Source organism: Aptenodytes patagonicus, chromosome 12 (assembly GCF_965638725.1).
Source record: "Aptenodytes patagonicus chromosome 12, bAptPat1.pri.cur, whole genome shotgun sequence".
NCBI classification, from domain to species: Eukaryota; Metazoa; Chordata; class Aves; order Sphenisciformes; family Spheniscidae; genus Aptenodytes; species Aptenodytes patagonicus.
Window position 1 is genome coordinate 22325748 of NC_134960.1, and position 25847 is coordinate 22351594.

The following is a 25847-nucleotide window of genomic DNA, read 5'->3' on the forward strand; positions in this document are numbered from 1 at the left end:
GCACGCTATAGCAATACTTTTCATACTCATCAGCTGGACAGCAGCAGCCGCCGCAGCAGCAAGTCCGGCAGCGGCACAGCCGCACAATGGCAAGAAAGAGGAGGAATGCCGCAAAGATGCAGGAGACACAGGCAAGGGAAACGATCAAGTAGATGTTTGTAGCGTTGAGCAGTGGTGGTGGCTCCCCACTGTCATCAAAGTCTGGCAGTGCCTGAGGCAGGGTGTCAGCCAGCAGGATGCCCACCGTCACAGTAGAGGAGAGTGGCGGATCCCCGTGGTCCCGCACCACCACAACCACCTTGTGCTTGAGGAAGTCAGTGGAGCGCAAGGAGCGTGTGGTGCGCAGCTCACCAGAGTGCGGTGCCAAGTGGAACAGGGTGGAGTCGGAGGAATGGGCGAGGTGATAGGAGAGCCAGGCATTCTGCGCATTGTCCTCATCATCCGCCACTACTTTAGTCACCAGGTAGTCCTCATCAGCCAGGCGGGGCACAACTTCCACAGCTACTGAACCATTCTGACTGATGGGGTACAGGATGGCTGGGGCATTATCATTCTGGTCTGAGATGTAAACATTCACAGTTATGGCAGCACTCAAGGCTGGTGACCCATTGTCCTTGGCTTCCACTTGGAAATAGAAGCTCCTAAGCTGCTCAAAGTCAAAGGCACGTTTTGCATAGATGCTCCCGTTGGCCAAGCTCACAGACAAAAGGCTGGCCAGGGCACTGCCTGCAACTGTGGAATTCCTGAGCGTGTAAGAGACCCGTCCGTTCTCCCCCATATCAGGGTCAGATGCTGAGACCTGGTAGAGAAAAGCACCGAGTGGATTGTTCTCCTCCACAAACACATCAAACGTGTCAGCACTGAAGACAGGGGGGTTATCATTCACATCAGAAATCTGCACCCAAAGGGTCTTCTGAGTGGTGATGGGTGGAGAGCCCAAGTCTGTGGCAGTAATGGTGATGTTGTACCCACTGATCAGCTCTCGGTCCAGAAGCCCACTGGTGACCAGGCTGTAGTAGTTTTCAAGGGAAGGCTTTAACTGGAACGGAAGGTTATCAGGGATCTGGCAGGTTACTTTCCCATTCTCCCCAGGGTCCTTATCCATAATACTCAGCAGAGCTATCACTGTGCCAGGAACAGCATCCTCAGGAATGGGACTGGAAAGGGATGTAATTGTTATCTCTGGGCCATGATTGTTCACATCAATGATTTCCACCAGCAGCTTAGCTGTGCTGGACATGCCAAATGCCCCGTTATCCCTTGCCTCGATAAACATCTCGAGGAGAGGTCTCTGAACAGCTAAAATGCCATTGACTGTCACCTCCCCAGTGTGCGGGTGAATTAAGAACATTCGCTGTAGATCAGCAGAAGTAGTGTTGCTAAATGAATACCTGACCTCTCCATTTGGACCTTCATCCAAGTCCGTGGCATGCACTTGCACTACCAATGTGCCACTGGGGGAGTTTTCCAAGATATTCGCCCTGTAGACTGAGTGCTCAAATTCTGGTGCATTGTCATTGGTATCCAGCACAGTTACAATGACCGGGACATCACCAGACTTTGGAGGATCCCCACCATCTTTGGCTGTAAGGACAAGTCTGTGAGTGGCTTGCTGCTCCCTGTCTAAGGCTTTCTTCAGCACCAATTCAGGATATTTACTCCCATCCCCGCGTGTCTGCATTTCTAAATGGAAATGTTCATCAGGGCTCAGAGTATAATTCTGGACACTGTTGGTGCCTTCATCGGGATCTTGGGCGTTGGGAAGTGTAAACCGTGCGCCGGGTGACAGGAACTCAGGCACATTTATATGATAGTCACTTAAGGAAAAGCTGGGGGAATTGTCATTTATGTCCAAGACTTTAAATTCCATCCTATAAAGCTCTAGAGGGTTTTCTAACACGAGTTCATAACTCAGAAGACAGGCAGACTTTAATTCACAAAGCTGCTCTCTGTCTATGGGCTCGTTAACAGACAAAGCCCCCGTGCTTGCATTTATATAAAAATATTGCTTACTTGAACCGGTGATCATGCGACATTTCCGAGCTGAAAGTGTAGCTGCGTCTATTCCTAAATCCTTCGCTATGTTTCCAACAGACGCTCCACGCTCCGTTTCCTCGGCGATAGAATACACTACTTGCCCGTTCGCGGTGCAGCAAATAAGGCAGAAGACCATTAAATAGACCCGCATTCTTCCTCCCCTGGCTCAGCTCCCCGCAGACCGGCTCAGCAGGAACATAATCCAGAATTTCAGCAAACCCCCGAAGTTCCCAGCGTGAAGCGAACGGGCAACCAGGGCGCGCCGGCGGCAAGGCGAGAAGTTCGCTGCAGGTGCGGGAGGCTCCCCGGCTCCGCGACGGTTTCCCCCCCCCCCTCCCCGCCCCGCGCCGCCGGCTGCCGTGCGGGGAGAGGCGGCAGCTCGGCTGCGCTGCGCCCGCCGCCGCTCGCCGTGACCGGCGCGGCGGGACCCCGCGCGGCTCTTACACGGGCGCGGCGGCGCCACCTAGAGGCCGCGGCGACACCTGCGCCGCCGGGGGAGGGGGCTGCGCTCCCCCCGCCGCTGCCACCCTGCCGGCCGGCGGCTTCTTCCACACCCCCCCACCCCCTTTTTCTTTTTATTTTTTAAATGCCCGACGGAGAGCCGGGGGGCTCCGGGCCCCCGAGCCCGCGGCATGGATGCGTCTCCCTGAAGGAGAGGTGCAGAGCAGACACCCCCCCCCCCCCCTCCCTCCCTCTGCTCCTTGCAGGAGAAGCAGCGAGAGGATGCGCTGCCGCACGCTGTCAGAGTACAGCGGTGGAAGGGAAACGCGTATGAGAAGTGACAGGCATCGGCTAAACATGGGTCAGCACAGTCCAGGCAAGCTCCGGCTGAGCACAACATTTCCCAGAGGGGTTTTAAGAGCACAATTAAAGGAGGCAGTCGACTCTACCCCTGTTAAACATAAAAAAAAAAAAAAAAAAAAAAAAAAGGAGAAAAGAAATAAAAAGGAAGGGGGGAGGTGGAGAGAAAGCCTCTTTTCTGCTTCGCCTTCTGGACAAGGTAAATTAACACGGATTATTGGAGAGAAGGATGTCTCCTCTGACAGTCCCCAGTCGGATCACCCGCAGCCACAGACGAGCTCCCATCCAGCCCGTCAAAGCAGGATGGGGATGGCTCGAGTGGGCGGGGGGAAATGGGAGGCTGCAGCAGTCGACTTACTTGTAGAGAAGTAAATATCGGCGCCAGAGAGGTCTTGCGTTTAGGACATGCCCAGGAACTGTGGGGAGAGACGAGCTGATACCATACAGATAGATCACGGGGGTCGGGGGGGATCACCAAAGCTCCCCCGACTTTCTGCCCTGAGGGCACAGTTAGCAACTACGCCCTAAGCAGGTGGGAGAGGACAGAAAGTATTTCAATATACCCTCCTGGAAAACCTTCCTGGAATGACGTTCGGCAGCAATTTACACGGATGGGCCTCAAGCCCTGACAACCCCTCCGGTCTCCTCCGTTTTCAGCTTCCTTCTGTGAAAGCTTATTATCATGAGATCCTGATCGATCAAAAGCAAGAGGCTATAAATGACAAGGACAGATCTTAACCCTTCTTGCGTTCATTGTGTTTCTTTATGCAGCTGAGAATTTCCGGGCAAATGAAAAAGAACATTTCAATTACACATTGTATCAGGGCCTTTCAAAATAGGAGAAAACCGGGAGCACAGCCAAAAGTTGTACCTTAAATTTAAAAAAAAAAAAAAAAATCGATACATCCGTTTGCATCCTCACAACTCAGCAAAACCTCCCAGTGAGGTTCCTATCCTGCCCACACTGGAGCAAGCCTTGGGCAGCTGCACCACAAGTATCGGCAGATATTATGATTTTTTAACTCCAGGAGCCCCCGGCAGTACCTGAATGTTGGATTTTGCTTCTACTGCGTTGACGCTACAGCACCCGTTAGAGCCGGGGGGGGGGGGGGGAGGGGGAAGGGGGCGGGGAGCGGTGCTGAGTGCAGGAGCTGCGGAACTGGTGTGCATCCACCTTAATTCACACACTACGTAAATTTGTTCAATGGACCCTTGCATACAGTATACAGTGTAAGTATTTACGGTACGCTGTTTACCTTGTTTTGTTTTTTTTTCTTGATTGTTAACTGCAGAAATCCCCAATTCCCACCTCGTCACCATAAAATTGTCATCCAGACTCCCCCCGCCCCAAATTTGCCCCTAGACTCCTCTTCTACCAAGATATGATGTCATCTACAATATATGAAAAAGTTGCTAGTTTTACTGCTCTGTAGTGACGCACAGTCATTATAAACACCCTGAACCAATGCAGTAACACCTATTAAAGTCACAGGAAAGACTGATAAATTTCCCTTAACGTTGGCCTGTGGCAAAGATAAATCCATCCGTCTGGGAAGGCTAGGGCAGGCGGGTGTTGGTGTCCCAGGTGCACACAGAGGTAAAACACACAGACTCTACTCGCCCGTCTGTGACTGGGTTTACAACAAAGAAATCCAAGAATGTTAGGCCGCCGTTGAACAAATAAACCCACTCAAAGGCAGATTTTCTTCAAATCTTAATATTGGAATAACAAGCTGTGGTTATGCATAGCGGTGCCCGAAATACCAGCAGGGCTAGCAGAAACCGATTAACGAACAATGGCCAAAATCAGTCAAAGTAATTGTACAGTTGCCTCTTTCCAAGATGTACTCACCTTTTGAGAAGTATCTGGCAGCCTACACCGATTTTGTCTTTAATTCACTCATTTACTCTTCATTTACCATCGAAATAACTTCTTCAGCTTTCTGCTACATCTCTCTAATTTTGTAGCGCTGCCTAATGCTTGTTTAGTGGGCTGTAAGGGAACCTGCCTTCGATTCTCTTTCTTTTTAACAACATTTTCAAACCTTACAACTCCGCTTTAGTATTTTAGCATCCCTTGTCCTATTGTCCTTTTCCACACTCTGCTGTGAACAGTGATGTCCCCAGCAGTCAGGCAGCTTCACTCACCGGAACACACGTGTTCCCGGCACCATCTCAACACCCAGCTCCTACCGCACTGCCTTCCCAGCCCAGCCTGGATGAGCGCCTGATCCACACACCGCTCAGGTAGACCGCTCTGGGCCACGGCCAAAATCCAGTGCTTGGTAATATTAAATATCCAGTGGCACCACAGCCACTCCTGCTGTGAAGGGAGTAACACCGTTGTGCCGTGGGGGCAGAATCCAGCCTTGCCCTTTGTGCGAAGACACTGCTCTGCTCGGCAGAGTCCCAGGCCTGTTCCTCCCTGCCTGTTCGTACTCTGCCTCCCACATCCAGCTGCCCCAGGGGTATCAAGGGTGTCTTTACACTCAGTTTCTCCACTCTCACTCTTGTTTGGCTGCCCTTCCACCCAACCCCTCTTTTCAGGGTCTCCAATCTCAAACGTCTCCTCTCCATCTCAAGTCGCTTACCCTAATTATGTTATTTGCACATCAGTCGTATGAAACACCTTTAATATAGACACTTCCCTTGGTATCACAACGGATAATGTAACCACTGTTTAAAACCCCTCGTCTTTGATCTCACGTGTGCCTTCAATTTGCCATCTCCGAACCGTTCCCTATTCCCTCCCCTCGGCTTGACCCATTTTTGAAACCGGTTTGACCCGAGCCGCCGAGGAATTCAACTTTTTACGATCCCGAGGGCATGGTCCAGGACCTCTGCGGTCTCACTCACCGCTACACAACCCCTCTCATCATGTCCCGCTCCCCGACGTGCTCACAGAGGGCTTTCTCCACGTCCCTCCGCCCGACAGGCGGTTGCAGTGCCGCATTTACACCGCCTCAGAGCCCCGAGCATCCCTTACGTACTCTTTCTCCCGCCCCGTCTTATATTTTCAACCAATCATCCCCTTTTCCGGCAATAAGACGTCACTAGTCCAGCCGTGCACGTTGTGCTCGGAACAAAGGTAGCGGCCGGCAGAAAAAACTGTTAAGCGAGCAAAGGCAAAAAAGTACAGGTGAATAGTAAACCCGAGTTACCTCAGAGCTGTGGAGCACGTGGCTGCACCACACTCGTGTTTGAACATCGTCATTCTACGTCAGCGGTACGCCTTAAAAGGCGCCGTTTCCGCGGGCAATGCATCAGAGGCGGTGCAGACGCGGAGGTTTGCAGGACACGGTCCGCTCGGTACCGAGGCTTGGGATAACCCCAGGGGCTCCCACCAGAACCGAGGGGCCCCACTGGTGTTAAATTAGGACACGGCGCTTCAGCGGGAGACAGCAGAAGGAGCTGAATCCGTTCGGGGGAGCAGACGGAGCGACAGCCCCGCGGTTTCTCTTCCGAGGGGAACCGATGAGCTCTCCGCGGCGGCAGCCGTCCCCGGACCGACCGGCAGCCCCAGCCCTCATCTCCACCCGGAAAGGAGCACGTGAAAAGCTCGTACACTGACGGGACCCCGAGCGTAAATAGGGTCTGCCTGCGCACTGAGGAAGACCGGAGTCAGAAGCAGGAGCTCCTCCTCGGACCGAGCCCAAATCGCCAGCGCGGAGCCGCTGACGGAGGTGCAGGGACCCCGCTAGCGCCTTTCGCACGTGGGCTCCTCCGGGCAGAGATGAGCGCAAGGACGGCGATACCCCCAGCGACCCGAAACACCGGACTCCTCCCCCTCGGCACCCGGCGTGGCAGGCAGCCCGCGCTGTCCCCCGTGGAATCTGTCCCCCGTGGGAGCCCCCCACCCCCACGGGCTCACTCTCAGCCCCGCGCCTCCCCCGGCGAAAGGAGCGGGCAGAGCGGCTCCGCTGTTGGCCGCGGCGCCGGGCTGATCCGCTGTTGTTCCCGCTGCTCCGGCCCCCCGCTCCGCGGAGGCAGGCTGTGCCTGCTGGCAGAGCGGGCAGCGGTGTCAGGGTGCCCTTCAACATGCCACGGGAGCTCGCAGCTGCTACGTGGGGACAGCGGGAGCGGAGATGACTAAAAGGAGCCCGGGAGAACAATCTCGTAAGCAGAGGATTTCTAGATTTCGGCGAACCCCACGAAAATCCCCATTACCCGTATCAAGCCACTGAAATACGGACTCACAACGTGCTACTTGCTATATCGTCAGCAAGAACTCGCCTCTTGAACGCGAGGGAGGAGACTGGTCTATTTACCCGCAGTTAGAGACCACGGGGCTTGGCGGAAGACGCCGGAGGGACAACAGCGACAGCGGGTACGGGGGACCGGTCCCGCTCGTGCGGCAGAGCAGCTCCAAGCCGAGCATCCGGCGACTCTCGCAACTCCTCCGGCAGCCGTGCCGGGCATTTCCCTGCCTGTAAAATCCCCAATTCCGAGGCTGCAAAACAGCCTCCGGCCGCCACGGCGCTGCGGGCGCTGCAGCCGCGGCTCCGCCGCCCCTTCCCGCCCCTCCCGCTCCCAGAGCCGCCCGCGGAAGCGCTCGACAGCGCTCCCGGCTGCAAGCCCTGCCTCAGCTGCCACGATTGCACCGTGCCCGGTAACACGGCTGTTCATCAGCGCCATTCTCCAAAACAATATGAGGCGCGAATGAAAGCCTGGGCTTGCAGCGACCGACAGCCTTGCGCGAAATTGTTACTTCTTATTCAAGACACTGACTGGATATTCCAGCGCCTTCTGTTAACGGCTCCTGCCCAGACTACGCTACGAAGTGAAAGCAACCACGAGCTCTGTTTCTGAAGTTAAAACTGCTTTACGTTTCTAAAAGAAATACTGAAATATTTCCTGACAAGCGCACGCCTACAATAAATCCCGTTCAGATCTTCAATTCATTACTGCAGCCAGAGAAACCGCACGGAAGCCAAAGCCTCCCCTGCCCCAAACGACCGGCATTAAGAGACTCCACATCGCCCTTAATCACAGCCCGAGGAAGCAAGTTGCTTCCCACATCCGTGCGCAAGTGCTGTGTTTTTCCATCCTCTTCTCCAGAATTAGTTAAACCTTCTTAGAAACGTAACCAGAAGATTCTCCTTTAGGAGATCGCGGTTTGTTGTTCACGCACACTTAAGAGGTGATGACCCACTCCCCTCAAGCACATGAGCTATCGGACATGATCAAAGGAGACTAGAAACACAGTCCCCAGCAAATACACAAAGAACTCAAACGTAAAGCCCTTACTTATATCTTTAGATCCCTTAGTATAGATGCAGGAAGGGAAGAGAAATTCGCGGGACACTCACATTTTTCTATGGATCAGCGGGAGATAACCCACTCCTACGATTTTTTTTGCAAGACCGACATGAAGTTTTCAACTTTCTTTCTGGACGTCGATACCTCTATAAGCACCATTCTTGTCAATTTGGAACGAGCGATCTGCGATTTTATTTTTTTAGTCCACGTCCTTCGTGTAAAACACTTCTGTTAGTACAAAACCCAACAAAATGTACGTTCTCAAAAGAACTATGCCGCGTTACAGATATCACTTTGCCACAAAACGATGGTAGTTATCCAAACGCGTCTTTGTCGAATTGAACGTTCAACAAGAAAAAGAATGATATAAAAGTACTGCTTGTTCTTACTACCCCGGCAGCCCTGTAGGACTTCGTTTCGACGCTGTAAAAATCAGATGTAAGAGATCCTCGCTTTTCCCTGTAGAAGATGTACCCAGTTTCTAACATCGAACGAGGAACACAAAACACGATCCTAATATCCCATCTCAGAGAGTGCTTTGGAGCTGGTCTCGATGAGAACAGAGTCGATTCAGTGCCAGTAGTGCATGGCCAGGATCAGCTGCTTCGACAACGGTGTTAAAATAACCCGATAATTAAGCGATCACGCTCCACGCAGGGAAATCAAGGTGGAAACCAGTATCGAAAACTTTTCTCTAGATGAACTTGTGTTTTCCAGCTTCTGCTCTACTGTTGGGAGAACCAAAGTTTTCAAGCCACCATCTCTAGACTATTCAATATTGCATACAGAATTCCTCCCTTCTACTTTTCCTTTAACCACTCTTCCTCCCTTCTCTCGACTTCCACCAACTTAACAATTTTCGACTCTACTTTCCACAGCACGTTACTGAGGTGGATGGGGTAGAACAGACACCACAACGCTACGAAGAGAGCGGGACCAGGTCGTGGGAAGAGGCGCAGCGAGGCCAGGGATCACCCCCTCCCTCAAACAGTTCTCCACTTTTTCATAAAGCATCCTGTGTCTCACTCCACTTCCCCCCACATTTTCACCGGACTTCCAGAGTCAGAACAGTACTCACGACCTTCACCAACGTTTCTTCCCCTCACTGCACCCCATAAGTGTCACTTCATGTATTTCAGCTTCTTAAGATTGCCGAAACCCACCAACCAGCGAGCTTCTGAATCAATAAACCCCCGAACGATCCTTGGCGCACATGAACACAATATTCATCAAACCAAGTGTAACCACACCTGGTTTCAAAGATAACTAGTACCCTAATTACAGTCATCCTGAGGGAGCTGCCAAGCTCCCGGGCACCTCCCGGGTGTTTTCACACGTTGAAAGACGCTAAAACGGGGAAATAAAAGATCCGCTAACACCTACTGCTACCATTAGATGCCAAGTAGTGTGGGGGGGCAATCTTACAACGCTAAAAGTACCTTTAATCATAACGTCCTACGCAGGGAAAAAGAAAACAAAAGGAGACATGGAAATTTTGAGCGGCATTTAGCTAGTCAAACAATGAAATTTCCAAAAGCGAACACGCATGACTAACGCGGATCACTACAGCTACGTCCAACAGCAATACAAGGCTAGGACTCGCATTCTAAAATTATTGCCACAGAAAAGGTGTCTTAATACGTAGATGATCCATGAAATGTGACAGGTAAAAAGAATTACCCAAGAGATAAAACAAAAAAAGTATTTGCGAATACACTTACCGCGCCTGAAGCAAGTGGGGAGGAAGACGGACCCTTCCCAGCAGAACCGTTTTCTGCCGCGGGGCCGGGCGGCGGCGGCAGCGGGAAGTTGGGGCTGAAAACCATCAGGTCGCTCTTGCCCGCGCCGTCCGCCACGCACAGGCTCCGGCTCTGGCGCTGCGAGTACGACCAGCTCCCCACCTCGCTGGCGCACACCAGCGTCGCCGGCCCGCGCCCCGACAGCACGGCCGCCCGCGGCGCCCACCGCGACGCCCCGTACAGCACCACCGCCAGCAGGAACAGGCTCGACACCGCGCAGATCGCCACCACCAGCCACACGTTCGTCGCCGCCGCCGCCGCCGCCGCCGCCGCCGCCGCCGCCGCGCCGCCCTCCGCGCCCGCCGCCGGACGCAGCCCCGCCCCCGACGACGACGACGACGACGACGACGACGAGCCCGCGGCCGCCAGCGCCGCCTCGCCGCCCTCCACCAGCGACACGCTCAGCGTGGCCGTGGCCGAGCGCGCCGGCTCCCCGTGGTCCCGCACCACGATCACCAGCCTCTGCCGCGGGCCGTCCGCCTCCTCCAGCGCCCGCGCCGTGCTCACCTCGCCGCTGTACAGCCCCACGCGGAACGGGCCCTTCCCCCGCGGCTCCCACAGCTCGTACCGCAGCCACGCGTTGTAGCCCGAGTCCGCGTCCACCGCGCGGATCTTCGCCACCACCTGCCCCGCCGGCGCCCCCCACGCCGCCCACGCCCACAACGCCCCCGACGAGCCCGGCCCCGACGCCGACGAGCCCGCGGCCCCGGGCCCCGGCCCGCCGCCCGCAGGCGCCAGCAGCGCCGGCGCGTTGTCGTTCTCGTCCACCACGAACAGCTGCACCGTGGCGTTGCCGCACAGCGGCGGCTCCCCCGCGTCCACCGCCCGCACCTCGAACTGCAGCACCTGCAGCTCCTCGTAGTCCAACGGCTGCAGCGCCCACAGGCGCCCGCTCTCCGCGTCCACCGACACGTAGCTCGACGCCGCACGCCACCCCACGCCCGCCGCCCCCGCCGCGCCCCCGCCGCCGCCCTCCGCCACCGAGTAGCTCACGCGCCCGTTGCCCGCCTCGTCCGGGTCCCGCGCCCACAGCCGCGCCAGCTCCGCGCCCGCCGCGTTGTTCTCCCGCGCCAGCACCGTGTACACGGCCTGCGCGAACGCCGGCGCGTTGTCGTTCACGTCCGACACCGGCACCCGCACCCCGCGGCTGGCGCGCAGCGGCGGCGCCCCGCCGTCCTCCGCCCGCACCTCCACCTCGTACTCCGGCACCCGCTCCCGGTCCAGCGCCTCCCGCAGCACCAGCGAGTACGAGCCCGCGAACGTCGCCACCAGCCCGAACGGCGCCGCCGGCCACACCGCGCACCGCACCCGCCCGTTCGCCCCCGAGTCCCGGTCCGACACGCTCAGCAGCGCCACCACCGTCCCCACCGCCGCGTCCTCCGGCACCGGCACCGACAGCGACGTCACCCACACCTCCGGCGCGTTGTCGTTCACGTCCACCACCTCCACCACCACCTTGCAGTGGCCCGACAGCGGAGGGGAGCCTTTGTCTCTTGCTTCTATTGTAATCTCGTAACTGTCCATTTCTTCGTAGTCTAATTTCCCTTGAAGTCTGATTTCTCCTTTGTTTTCATCTATAGTGAACATTTCTTTTACTTGAGCAGCGACACGCCTACTAAATAAATATATAATATCACTATTGATCCCTTCGTCCAAATCCGTGGCACTGAGCTTGGTTAACAGAGTCCCGCGCTCTGAACCCTCTACGACTTTCACTTTGTACACCGACTGGTTGAACTGCGGCGCGTTGTCGTTGGCGTCCAGCACCGAGATCACCAGCTCCACCGTGCCCGTCAGCGACGGACGGCCCCCGTCCCTCGCCGTCAGCAACAACCGGTGCACGGGAACCGTCTCCCGGTCCAGCGGTTTCGTTAGAACAAGAGCCAATGACGCGCTCTGTTCATTATTCCCCTGATGATCGAGACTGAAATGCTCGCTGGGACTGAGCGTATAGGAGAGCTGCGCGTTGGCTCCGACATCTGCGTCCGACGCGCCCTCCAGCGGGAACCGAGACCCCGGCAGCGACAGCTCCGCGATTGTAAAGGCTTCTTCGTTCACGGGGAAGAGCGGGGCGTTGTCGTTGATGTCGGTGACCTCCAGCTCCACGTGGAAGACGCGCAGCGGCCGCTCCACCAGCACCTCCAGGCGCAGGGCGCAGGGCGCGCTCTTCCCGCACAGCTCCTCCCGGTCCAGCCGCGAGCTCACCACCAGCGCCCCGCTCGCCCCGCTCACCTCCACGCTCGCCCGCCGGCCCTGCGCCACCAGCCGCAGCCGACGCGCCTCCGGCTCGCCCGCCTCCAGGCCCAGGTCCTGCGCCAGCCGGCCCACCACCGTCCCGGCCTTGGCTTCCTCCGGCACCGAGTAGCGCACCTGCCCGCCGCCCAGCGCCCAGGCCGCCTGCAGCACCAGCACCCGCACCACGGGACCCCAGCACACGCCCATCGCCGCCGCCGCCGCCGCCGCCGGCACCCGACCGGGCCCCGCACGGCTCCCCGCCGCCGCCCGGACGCCCGCCTTAAGGGCTCCCCGGCAGTCGCGGGGCGCTGCTCCGTGCTCCGCCGGCGCGCCCGGCCCAGCCCGCCGCATCCTCCCTCCCGCCGCCGCCCGCCCGCTGACGGCAACCGCGACAGCGGCTCGGGGAGGAGCTGCCTCCCTCCCGCGGGTTCACGGCGCCTTCGCGGCCAACAGCGGCACCTGGTGTCCGACCGCGGCTCCTTCCGCCAGCAGCCTCCCCCTGCCGTCCTCCCGCGCCATGCAGCGGCGTTCGGCTCGAGGAACGACGGGCCGTGGCTCTGCCCGCTCGGCCGACAAGCTCCGCGATTTCCCTTCGAAACATTTCCCTTCGTCAAAAACGATAATAGATGGTTCTCCTCTTCTCCACCTCTTCTCTCTTCTCTTCCTCTTCTTTCTTCCCCCGCCTCTTCCTCTTCTCTTCCTTAAAGGCACTTTAATTGATATATACTTGCCAAAATGTTTCCTAAACGCCTACATTAACCCAGGAATCACACCTGAGAAGGTCTTGACTGAAAAGAACCCGCCCCACTTCTGATCTCCTGACTTTGTCTTCCCTACACGTTGTTGAGGAGGCATAACTCAGTTTCCTCATTTACTTCTTTCTTTGCAAAGAGAATTCAGCTGTTTCCTCTACAGAAGACGACTGTATCCTTGATCTTCCATCTATGGAAAGTACTCACGTCTCCAAAAGACATAGATTCACATGGAATTTATTTGTGTCTAGTGCAGCAACGCTAAAAACAAGCAGAAACTGCTTACTTTTTCATGGCTTCGTGCCAGTGACGTAGCTGAGCAATCCCATGCACTCTCCTTGGTTTTCATACAGTAAACAATAGAGTGAGAACAACATATTACAAAGAGTATCTGTGTCTGTCCATAACAGAATGATTATGCCTTTTGAAGTATAGGTCCAACCTAAGAAACCATCAGTGCATACAAATTCCAAAGACTTTCAGCTCCATCAGTGACTCCCTAACGCTCTATGTCAGTCTAAACATAACCCACATAGCACAAATCCTCTCGGAAGGGTGAAATAGCTCAGGGAACCTGAGCTCTCCAGTAGTCTTTATGTGTCTCAGTAAAGTATTTCCTGTAAGTTGTACTCCCCGCTTGTAGCTGCGCAATGAATGACCAGTTCTTTCTTACCTTTTTAGGCAGGTAGGCACTCGCAGTACAGCAAAACAATGTGACCATGACTGATGGAGATGAGCCGCTGCAGGATACAGTACAGCCATCCACCCACCACATAACTGAAGACAACACAAAAGGGTTGCACCACTGCTCTGGCAAGGTACAGTTCATCTCACAACGTGTTTCCAGGCTCCCACCTCATCCACTGACATAAACACACCAGGGCCCCTTCTCTACGCCACTATGGACGCTTGCTACTACCCTGCTGCACAGGCCAGGCAAGCAACACGAAACGGATGATTTCACAGGGTAGCGACTTGCTGGTTCTACCACAGAAGCATAAACGATGCAACAGGAGGTCAAAACAAAATGAAGATACCAAATGCTAAAAAAACCCAGCTAGGTCTGTCGATGGGTCATCTTTAAATACACCTGTTGCTATTCTAACAGTTGTCTTGATTTATTTCCAGGTCTCCATTGTCAGGGCCGAGTTCAGGGATTGCTCTTCATGATTTCGGGGAAGTAGGGCTGGAAAAGCAAACAGGTTTTGTCCAGCCTCTCAAATCGCTGCTGTATTACCAGTGTTTCTGTATCCACTTCTATGAAGGTGGAAACAGAAATTAAACCTGAAGTCTCACAGCATTCTCTCGAGGTAAACATCCCCTTAAGGGACTACAAGACAGTGAACCACAGCGATGGCAAGGGGCACAAATTCTGAAATCAGTCCACGCTATTTGGCAGCATGGCTCTCGCTCCCAAGTACTGACACAACTCCTGAGAAAGGCAAGCTAAGCCACGCTGTCTATGGAGGAATCAGGAGTTTCAAGTGTCATCCCAGTTCATATTCACATGAGCATCATAAGGCACACACACAACGAGACACGAAATAACAGTTTATTTTAAAAAGTATTCTCAGGAAGGAAAAAAAAAAAAGGAAATACAAAGCCTACCACTGCAGGGTACATGGAGCTAGCAAAGTCAGGAACCATAGCTGAGGTGCTTCTACAAATGTATTCGCCTACCAAAAACAAGTCCTCTAGCAACACATCTTGCCTAATACAGCACTATAGCTGCATGTTTTTCACACCTCCCTTGGTTCGTGCTCTTCTGCCGTTAAGTACTTTGTATTAGAAAGTACATTTACATCATACTTAGAAAGGGGCAACGTGAAATGCTTCTACTATCCTTTCCATGTCCATAGTAATCCTGTAGTACTTCACAAACTAATATATGCCATGCAAGGTGAACAGAGAAGACCCTGGAGTACCAACTGTGGTCACCTTGCATCAACTCTGTTTCAGAGGAGAATCAAAAAAGGACAACAGACTTCTGATTAAGAAAAGACTGGATACCAGCACTTCGCAACAGCCAAAAGCAAAAAGTTAATTGAAAGTGCCCTACCTGCAAGACAGGAAAACGTACAGAAATGAAGACACTCCATACAAAATGAAAGAAGGCTGAAAGAGGCACTTAGAGTTGTGATTAACTACACAGATGGCAGGAAAACCGAAACTGGTCACTTGAGCAAGGTAATAAGGTCAACACTGCAGTAGGGCAGAGATCTTTGCCAGGCGCTGTGCCATTTAATAGCTCATCAAGGGATCTCAAAAAGTCATGGAGAGTGATATAACAAAGGTTATGGGAGATAATACCCTATGGAGTGGAGTTAAAATACAGGTCTGCTGAGAAGAACTCCAGAGAGAGTTGATGACCCTGAAGACCTAGGTGGGAAAATGGCAAAATATTTTCCATGCAGGACACCACAAAGCTGAGCAGATGAGGGAAAAAATGTGGCTTCAACAGAGACTGTAACTGACTTTGAAACAATCATTTAAGGTTCTGAAATTACATCTTTGGCATAGAGAAGACAGTGATGTGGATATATCAGCTCTGTTCTCGGTGCCAATCAAAAAGGTAAGACTTATGAGACCACGGAAGAAAACAATACATATCATTCAACTTTGTAGAAACATAAGGTTCACCAACACCTTGAATATTCTGTGGAGGTCCTCCCTTTCTTAACATGGTGAGAAGAAGAGAGAAGACCACGAAGAGTTTCAGAGAAGGCCAACACGATGACCAAAGATTTAGAGCAGCTTCTGTTGGAGGAACATTTCCTCGTGTCAAAAAATAAAAGTCTGAAAGGGAACACGACAGAGGTCTCTAAAGCAGAAGTACCATGAAGAATGATAAGGAGCAAAGACATGAAAAAATAGATTGGACAACACCGCGAGAAAACCCATCCACCTTTAACACGTCCACCTTTCAGGATGGGTTTGTACTAGACATTTCCACACATCTTTAAAATCCCAACTTCTACTCCCGAACACTCCATCTCCTCTACGAAACAATACGAGGTGCTACACAAAACAGAAGCCTACTTTATCACACCTCAGCTAGAAATGAAGGAGCAAACGATCACGTGAAGATATTAGCATTGCGGTCGTGGCGCTATGGAAAATAGCTGCAAAACGGCTCCAAGCAATTCCGTGCCCCAGGAAGATGAGAAAGGGGCATAAAAAATTGCAGCAGTGAAACAGCTTGCAGAGGAAGAAGACACAAGAAACATTTCAGTCAGCAGAGAGTACACAACTGCCAAGCACCGCCCGCAGGCCCCGCCGCCCGAGCACGGCTCCCACCACCGCCTGCCCAGGGGGCGGGAGGGAAGGGCGGGAAGGGGCGAGAAGGGGCGAGAAAGGGAGGGCCACTGACCGTGTCCAGGAGAGCGGGCGGCTCCGGCTGCGTCTCCTTCGCCGCGGGGCCGGGCGGCGGCGGCAGCGGGAAGTTGGGGCTGAAAACCATCAGGTCGCTCTTGCCCGCGCCGTCCGCCACGCACAGGCTCCGGCTCTGGCGCTGCGAGTACGACCAGCTCCCCACCTCGCTGGCGCACACCAGCGTCGCCGGCCCGCGCCCCGACAGCACGGCCGCCCGCGGCGCCCACCGCGACGCCCCGTACAGCACCACCGCCAGCAGGAACAGGCTCGACACCGCGCAGATCGCCACCACCAGCCACACGTTCGTCGCCGCCGCCGCCGCCGCCGCCGCCGCCGCGCCGCCCTCCGCGCCCGCCGCCGGACGCAGCCCCGCCCCCGACGACGACGACGACGACGACGACGACGAGCCCGCGGCCGCCAGCGCCGCCTCGCCGCCCTCCACCAGCGACACGCTCAGCGTGGCCGTGGCCGAGCGCGCCGGCTCCCCGTGGTCCCGCACCACGATCACCAGCCTCTGCCGCGGGCCGTCCGCCTCCTCCAGCGCCCGCGCCGTGCTCACCTCGCCGCTGTACAGCCCCACGCGGAACGGGCCCTTCCCCCGCGGCTCCCACAGCTCGTACCGCAGCCACGCGTTGTAGCCCGAGTCCGCGTCCACCGCGCGGATCTTCGCCACCACCTGCCCCGCCGGCGCCCCCCACGCCGCCCACGCCCACAACGCCCCCGACGAGCCCGGCCCCGACGCCGACGAGCCCGCGGCCCCGGGCCCCGGCCCGCCGCCCGCAGGCGCCAGCAGCGCCGGCGCGTTGTCGTTCTCGTCCACCACGAACAGCTGCACCGTGGCGTTGCCGCACAGCGGCGGCTCCCCCGCGTCCACCGCCCGCACCTCGAACTGCAGCACCTGCAGCTCCTCGTAGTCCAACGGCTGCAGCGCCCACAGGCGCCCGCTCTCCGCGTCCACCGACACGTAGCTCGACGCCGCACGCCACCCCACGCCCGCCGCCCCCGCCGCGCCCCCGCCGCCGCCCTCCGCCACCGAGTAGCTCACGCGCCCGTTGCCCGCCTCGTCCGGGTCCCGCGCCCACAGCCGCGCCAGCTCCGCGCCCGCCGCGTTGTTCTCCCGCGCCAGCACCGTGTACACGGCCTGCGCGAACGCCGGCGCGTTGTCGTTCACGTCCGACACCGGCACCCGCACCCCGCGGCTGGCGCGCAGCGGCGGCGCCCCGCCGTCCTCCGCCCGCACCTCCACCTCGTACTCCGGCACCCGCTCCCGGTCCAGCGCCTCCCGCAGCACCAGCGAGTACGAGCCCGCGAACGTCGCCACCAGCCCGAACGGCGCCGCCGGCCACACCGCGCACCGCACCCGCCCGTTCGCCCCCGAGTCCCGGTCCGACACGCTCAGCAGCGCCACCACCGTCCCCACCGCCGCGTCCTCCGGCACCGGCACCGACAGCGACGTCACCCACACCTCCGGCGCGTTGTCGTTCACGTCCACCACCTCCAGCTCCACGCTGCAGTGGCTCGACAGCGGGGGCATCCCATTATCTTTCGCCTTAACGTGTAGGTCGTAGAAAGTAACTGTCTCAAAGTCCAGCGCGCCCGTCAGTCTGATCTCCCCGCTTTTTGCATCGATGCTGAACACGTCTGAGGCCGAGGGAGGAACAAAAGTATCAATTTCGTAAATCACTTCTCCATATATTCCCAAGTCCGGATCTCTTGCGCTCACTCGGGCCACGAGCGTCCCCTCTAAGGCGTCTTCGGGCAAAAGTACTTTGTACACCGACTGGTTGAACTGCGGCGCGTTGTCGTTGGCGTCCAGCACCGAGATCACCAGCTCCACCGTGCCCGTCAGCGACGGACGGCCCCCGTCCCTCGCCGTCAGCAACAACCGGTGCACGGGAACCGTCTCCCGGTCCAGCGGTTTCGCGAGCACCAGAAACAGGGATTTTCTGTTTTCGTCAGGGGATTTAACATCCAGCGAGAAGTGCTCGCTGGGGCTGAGCGTATAGGAGAGCTGCGCGTTGGCTCCCACATCTGCGTCCGACGCGCCCTCCAGCGGGAACCGAGACCCCGGCAGCGACGATTCCGCGATGCTGAGGTTTCTCCGGGCGGCGGGGAAGAGCGGGGCGTTGTCGTTGATGTCGGTGACCTCCAGCTCCACGTGGAAGACGCGCAGCGGCCGCTCCACCAGCACCTCCAGGCGCAGGGCGCAGGGCGCGCTCTTCCCGCACAGCTCCTCCCGGTCCAGCCGCGAGCTCACCACCAGCGCCCCGCTCGCCCCGCTCACCTCCACGCTCGCCCGCCGGCCCTGCGCCATCAGCCGCAGCCGACGCGCCTCCGGCTCGCCCGCCTCCAGGCCCAGGTCCTGCGCCAGCCGGCCCACCACCGTCCCGGCCTTGGCTTCCTCCGGCACCGAGTAGCGCACCTGCCCGCCGCCCAGCGCCCAGGCCGCCTGCAGCACCAGCACCCGCACCACGGGACCCCAGCACACGCCCATCGCCGCCGCCGCCGCCGGCACCCGACCGGGCCCCGCACGGCTCCCCGCCGCCGCCCGGACGCACCGGCTCTCCTGCCCGCCCCGCGCCGCCCCCCCGCGCTCACAGCCGGGCTCTCCGCCGCACCGGGGCGGAGCCGCCTCGCCGCGGAGCCGCCGTTTCTGAGCCTGCAGCGACACCGTGTGCTGCTCCGCCGCCTCACACGCTCCCCACCGTCGCCCGCGCCGCCGGCCCCGCGCCGGTCATCCCCTCGCTCCTCTCTTCCTTCCGTCCTCCTCTTCCCTTTTCTTCTTTCTTTCTTTTGTTCCTCTCTTTCCTTCTCTCTTTATTCCTTTTTTCGTGACTACTTGCTCTTTACTTGCACAGATTCCTTCCCTCCCTTCTTCCTTTCTCTTCCTTCCTTTCTCCTTCTTTCTTCCTTCCTTCCGTTATCTTTCTTCGGTTCTCTCTTTCTTCTTCCTTTCATTTCCCTACTTTTTTCTCCTTCTCTTTCTGCTTTCTTCTCGTCCTTCGTCTTTTCGTTCTTGCCCTGCCGTGCACGATTCCTTACTCCCCTTTCCCTTCTCTTTCCGTCCTTCTCTCTTCTTTAACCCCTCCCCAGTCGCCTCCGGCGCCGCGGCGGAGACCATCCAAGACGGAGCCATCAGCGCTAATTACGGGGCATCAGCGCCGGAGCGCGGTGCTCTAACCAGCGGGGGGGCTGTTAGGGACCACCTCCGTTCAGCGTCTAGAGAGAACGTCGCTGCACCCTGGTAACGTCCTTTATGATTTCTTCCTTTCTTTGTCTTCTTTGTCATCTTCCTTCCTTTATTTCTTCCTTGCTACATTTCGTCCTTCCTTGCTTCTTTCTTTCTTTCTTTCTTCTTCCTCCTTCTTCCTTTCTTTCCTTCTTTCTTTCTCTCCCTACCCTCCTTCCTCTGTACAGTGATGACGTCGGTGCATGCTAGTAAACTCGTTTATCGGTTCTTCCTTTCTTTATCTTCTTTCTCTCTGCTGCTTGCTTCGTACTTGTTTGCTTTCCTTTCTCTCTGCTGTTCCCTCCTTCCTTCTCTTCTGTATCCCCTTACTCCTTCTCTTCTTATCCCTGTCCCGCTCTCCCCTTACTCTCTTCTTCTCCCCTTTACCAGTGTGCTTTCTATATCACGACATCACTCTCGATGCGGAGCACGGACATGCCCTTTGCCAAGAGCTCTTTCCTCTTCTTCACCACTGGTAAATTCTCCCTCCCTTCCTCCCTTCTTTCCTTTCTCTGCCTCCCTTCCTTCCTCTTCCTCCCTTCCCCTTCCTTTTTCCTTGCAGAGATTCCTTCCTTTCCATCTTCCTTTCTCGTTCTTTCCTTCTTCCTTTCCCTTTGGTCCGATCTTCCTTTTCTTCCGTCCTCTCTTCCTTCCTCTTCCTTTTCTCTTTCGTCCTTCTTTTCTTTCTCTTCCTTTTTCTTTCCTGCTCTGTCCTGCCCTACCCTTGCCTCCCGATTTTCTTCTGCTTCCATCCTTGCCTCTTCTTTCCTTTTTCCCCTTTACCAAAATATTTACCACGTGACTACACCACACTTGCCGTGAAGCGTGGAAATGCCCTTTGGCAAGAGCCATCATTCCCCTTCCCTTCCGCCTTCCATGCCTCCGGATGGGGAACAACATTCCTGCTTTCCTCCCGTCCGTGCAAGACAGACAGGCTGCCCCTGCACCTCCCCTTCCCTTCTGGAAGAAGACCACACTCTTCGGCCTCCAGTCCTCTCAAGGACCCAGCACATAACACAGCAAGGCAATCGTACAGCAACAAACAGCTCTGCTACATCACAACAGAATCCTCCACCCTCGGAAACACAAGCCCAAGCCCCAGGTACTTGGACAGCTGTGCAAACACGCTCCAAAGGGTACAAACAACCCAGGCGAGTCTCTCATTCGGGAACTCAAACCCATCACAGCCCAGCACGACAATCCTCCACGAAGGCTGGAAAAGCACGGGGCAAGCACAGCTCCCGAGCACTCTTCATGTATCTCGATGAAGAGCTCTTCTTCGGGCCTCATTTCCACCTGCACACTGAATGTCAGGCTCTGGCTTTCCCTTTCAGGCAGGCAGGCACTGCCAGAATGACACAGCAAGAACCTCGGTATCCAGGGGCATGAGTCCCCACGCAATACCTCTTCTTCATTGGCATGAGCCACCTGCCACACAGCCAAATAAAAGCCACGAAGGTAACACCACGATATTTTCACTGAGAACATCCCCTTGACTCCCAACACATCCACTCCGCAAAACGCATTGGGGTCCCTCCTCCATCCACTCTTGCTGCCACCCGACCACGCTGTGCCTGGAAGCAGCAGGAACAGAACGAGAGCAGGCAGGGGTGCCTTACTGGTCCAGCCTACAGGCATTACAATCCAGGCATCACTGGGTCCATCCAACATCAAGATACCACCACTGAACAGGAACAAAAATACATCTGTCTCTCAAACACATCTTCTTTACGTATCAGCGACTTACCTGTAGCATCACTGGTTGCTTCTTCAGAAAAGAAACATTTGCAAAACAGGACAATGGGATTTAAAGGACATTTTCCCTTAACGCTATTAAAGATTTCTGGGGATGCTGGACAGAAAAAAATGACTCACGTTCTCCAAAAGCCTCGACATCCCTGGACAGTGCGCCGTGCTCCCTTAGGCACTTCTATCACAGGGGAAGCAGAAGGGAGGCCTGAAAGCTAAGGACATTCTCTCAACGTCAACCTCAGCTCAGGAGAGTGGAAAAGCCATCCCCCACACTGACGGCAAACGGCCCAACGCTCTGCAACCAGACAGCTGCCAAAATTCTCCAGTCTGCATCTCATCCGCTGTGACCAACACATTGCCAATGTGAGAGAAGAAAAAGAAAAGGGTGAGAATTTTTGCTGGGAGAAGAAAACTAAAGGAAGCCATTCCACTTTACTGAAATGCAAGGTTTGCCAACATCCTGAATACGGACAGCACTGCTTCCCCTCCCAAACAAGAGAGGTGGGCAGAGCGATGACCGAGGAGAGCTTCAGAGAAGGCACCCAAATTATCCAAATTTCAAAACCCTTCTGTTGGACCAAAAGCATACCACATTCAAGAGCAAACTATTCAAGCAGCCTATGGCAGATGTCTTCACATCACGCAGGAATATCACAGAGGACAAAAGGGTGGTCTCCAGAACTTCTGGAGGGCCTGAGAGCAGCCTGAACTCTGCGTCAGGCCTCTTCTCAAGGTTTTCTGCTAGCATTCTCTATGACACGCCATGGGAAAGGAGATCTCCAGCTAAGCGGACGTTCTCCAGTTCTTCCCCAATGACACAGACCGTGATCTACCCAACATCTCCATTCCCATCAGGCAAGACTCTTCCCCACTCAAAGTCACCCTCCCAGTGACGCATGCCCAGGCCCCACTCCATACCACTAGCAGCATCACTGCCACAATACCCAGGCATTGCTCCACCACAATCACATGCCCCAGCTCTAAACCCCACGCTGAGCACGACCCAGGCCTTTGCACATCCTCACCTTCCCTCGTGATCACCACAAAGAACATACGGACAGATGCAAAGCCACACAGTGTCTCACAGACTCTTCCCCGCTGTGTGAACTTCACCCTAAACACTTTCCATCTTTTCAGCAATTTCAGGTGGAAACACCACAGAGCTGCACATTAGAGTCCTGAAGGAGTGTGATTAGAGCTGTGTCGGCTCGGACCCCACTCCCAACGGATTTTATTCTTCAAGAGAACCACACCAAATGCCGAAGCATAAGCCCACTCACGGTTTCAACTGGATGGTAGAATTTGTGCCATACAAAGAGAGTTGGGCTGCTCTGGAGGGTTTGGCATGTCTGTGCATGTAACCAAATGAGTAAAGCATGACAAGGGGACACAGCATTTGTACTGTCGGCCAACTGTGCAAATGCACAAAGATTACACCCACCGCATCACATTGCCTTAAAGTCTTGCCTGAGGATGAGTAAGGAACCGTCATGGCAACATCAACGGCTGTGGAAGCTACTACAGATGACCACCACTACACAAGGACACCACATTGAAGAGCTTCCCTCCCACAACACCTTTCCCAAAACAGCAGCAAAAAGCTGCACCAGACAGTACTCAGCAGTCTCCATCTCAGCCCCTCTCACCAACACATTGCCTACGTCAGGCAGGCACCAGCACAAGGGACTCTCTCTGCTGCCAGATAGTCATAACCTCAAAGCACACTGTGGGCATTTCAGTACCACACAGTATCTCAAGATCAGGAAGGCCTCCAACTCCAGACCCTTGGAGCCTGGGAAAGGATCCTGGGCAGGAACACTCCGTGCCCATCCTGCCTCATGCTTTCCGCTAGGCATCCTCCAGTCCCCACTCTGCAACAAGCATTCTCAAGACAAGCACATCAGATCCCATTCTTGTCTTCTTACAACATGGCCCACGGTCTTGCCAAGGAGTTCCACTTCCCTCAGACAAGTCTTCCCACTGCTCAAGGTCACCCTGCACATCACGACATGGCCAGGCCCTACTCAGTGGCCTCAATCCAAGCAGTGCAGACACTTCCCATCAAGGAGAGCACCACAAAAAACACACACAGGTATCACAGGCACGGTGTCGGCAGACTCTCTGCTGCTGACCCTTCGTGTTTGGCAATGCTTCAGCTATCGCAGAGGGAAACGTGGCAGACCTGGGACCAATACCCTTTCTAAAGGGGATGTCGGGACAGCCCTAATGGCGATGGCAGTGATTTCATGCGCTGAGAGAAAAAACAAAATGTTGATGAGCACACCACCGTAACGGATGATAGCAACTCTGTAGGAGAACTTGATTTGGGTTTTGTTGGGGAGCAGAGAGAAGAGCAGAGAGAAAACCAAGGAAGGATCAGAGAAGGCTGGCAGCATGAGCCAAATTTCAGAGAGCTTCTGTTTGACCAACAACGTTCCACATTCAAGCACAAATTATCAAAGCAGCCTATGGCAGATGTCTTCACATCACGCAGGAGTATCACAGAGCACAAAAGGGTGAGAGGATGTGCAGAACTTGTGGAGGTCCTGAGAGGATCCCGGGCAAGCAGCCCTGTGCACCAGGGCTCTTCGCAAGGTTTTCTACTGGCATCCTCTATCCCGCACCATGGGGAATGGCATCTCCACAGCTAAGCAGACATTCTCCAGTCCTTCCCCAACGACACAGACCATGTTCTACCCAGCATCTCCATTTCCAGCAGGCAAGACCTTCAATCCCCTGACCAAACTCACCCTCCCCGTCACACAGGCTCAAGCCTTACTCGGTACCACTCACAGGATCACTGCCACAATACCCAGACATTGCTCCACCCCAACGACATGCACAGCTCTAAACCCAGCTCTGAGCGTGACCCAGACCCTTGCACATCCCCACCTTCCCTCATGATCGGCATAAAGAACTTATGGAAGGCTGCAAAGCCACACAGCACCGGGCAGGCTCTTCCCAGGTGCAAGAACTTCAGCATCAATCCTTTTGCCTGTTCAGCAATCTCAGATGGAAACACCACAGAGCTGCACATTGGAGTTCTTAAGGATTCTGTGATTAGACCTCGACAGCTCTGGTCTCAGTCCGCACGGATTTTCTTCTTTGAATAAACCACACCAAATGCCGAAGCGCAAGCACACTCACGATATCAACTGGGTGGGAATGCTTGTACCACAGAAAACCAGAGCTGGGCTGCTCTGAAGGATTTGGCGTGTACGTGCACATATCTGAGTTAAGCATGACAAGGGGACACACCATCTCTACTGAGGCCACCTGTGCAAATGCACAAGTAGGGGAAGTCAAGCACACACAGATTACACCCACCTCCGCATCACACCCCTTTACAAATCCCACCTGACGAAGAGCAAGGAACCATCATGGCAACATCAACGGCTGTGGAAGCTACTACAGATGACCACCACTACACAAGGACACCAGGTTGAAGAGCTTCCCTCCCACAACACCTTTCCCAAAACAGCAGCAAAAAGCTGCACCAGACAGTACTCAGCAGTCTGCATCTCAGCCCCTCTCACCAACACATTGCCTACGTCAGGCAGGCAGCAGCACAAGGGACTCTCTCTGCTGCCAGATAGTCATAACCCCAAAGCACACTGTGGGCATTTCAGTACCACACAGTATCTCAAGATCCAGAAGGCCTCCCAATCCAGACCCTTGGAGCCTGGGAAAGGATCCTGGGAAAGAACACTACGTGCCCATCCTGCCTCATGCTTTCTTCTAGGCATCCTCCAGTCCCCACTCTGCAACATGTCTTCTCCAGGCAACCACATCACCTCCCATTCTTCTCTTCTGACATGGCCCACGGTCTTGCCAAGGAGTTCCACTTCCCTCAGACAAGTCTTCCCACGGCTCAGGGTCACCCTTTACATCAGAACGTGGCCAGGCCCTACTCAGTGCCACTGCCACATTCACTTCTGCCACATGCCACACTTTCCTTTCACTCCAGCTTCTGCAGACCCTTCCATCCATGAGAGCACCATGCAAAAACATGCAGATGGTATCGCATACACGGTGTCCACCAGACTTTCCACAGCTTCCCCTTCATGTTTTGCAATGCTTCAGCAGTCTCACATGGAATCTTACACACCTGGGAGCAATACTATTTCCAAAGATGATCACAGAATCATGGAACCATTTATGTTGGAAAAGAACCTTAACATCATCGAGTCCAACTGTGAACATAACACTGACAAGTCCACCACTAAGCCATGTCCCTAAGCCCCACGGCTACGTGTCTTTTAAATACCTCCAGGGATGGTGACTCAACCACTTCCCTGGGCAGCCTCTTCCAGTGCTCAACAACCCTTTCGGTGAAGAAGTTTTTCCTAATATCCAATCTAAACCTCCCCTGGCACTACTTGAGGCCGTTTCCTCTTGTCCTATCACTTGTTACTTGGGAAAAGAGACCGACACCCACCTGGTTAAAACCTCCTTTCAGGCGGTTGTGTGGAGGTCTCCCCGGAGCCTCCTCTTCTCCAGACCAAACCACCCCAGCTCCCTCAGCTGCTCCTCAGAAGTCTTGTGCTCTAGACCCTTCACCAGCTTCATTGCTCTTCTTTGCACACGCTCCAGCACCTCAATGTCTTTCTT

At 55.4% G+C, this 25847-nt stretch overlaps 1 protein-coding gene across 1 annotated transcript in view; it reads right to left on the reverse strand.

Annotated features, from left to right (window-relative positions):
* Window positions 1-18749, reverse strand: part of LOC143166258 (protocadherin alpha-2-like) — a 100393-nt gene extending 81644 nt beyond the window's left edge. The window contains exon 1 of the mRNA XM_076350450.1: window positions 16254-18749. Coding sequence (XP_076206565.1) covers window positions 16254-18749 — 2496 coding nt within the window. The remainder of the gene's footprint in view (window positions 1-16253) is intronic.
* Between the last annotated feature and the right edge of the window lie 7098 nt (window positions 18750-25847).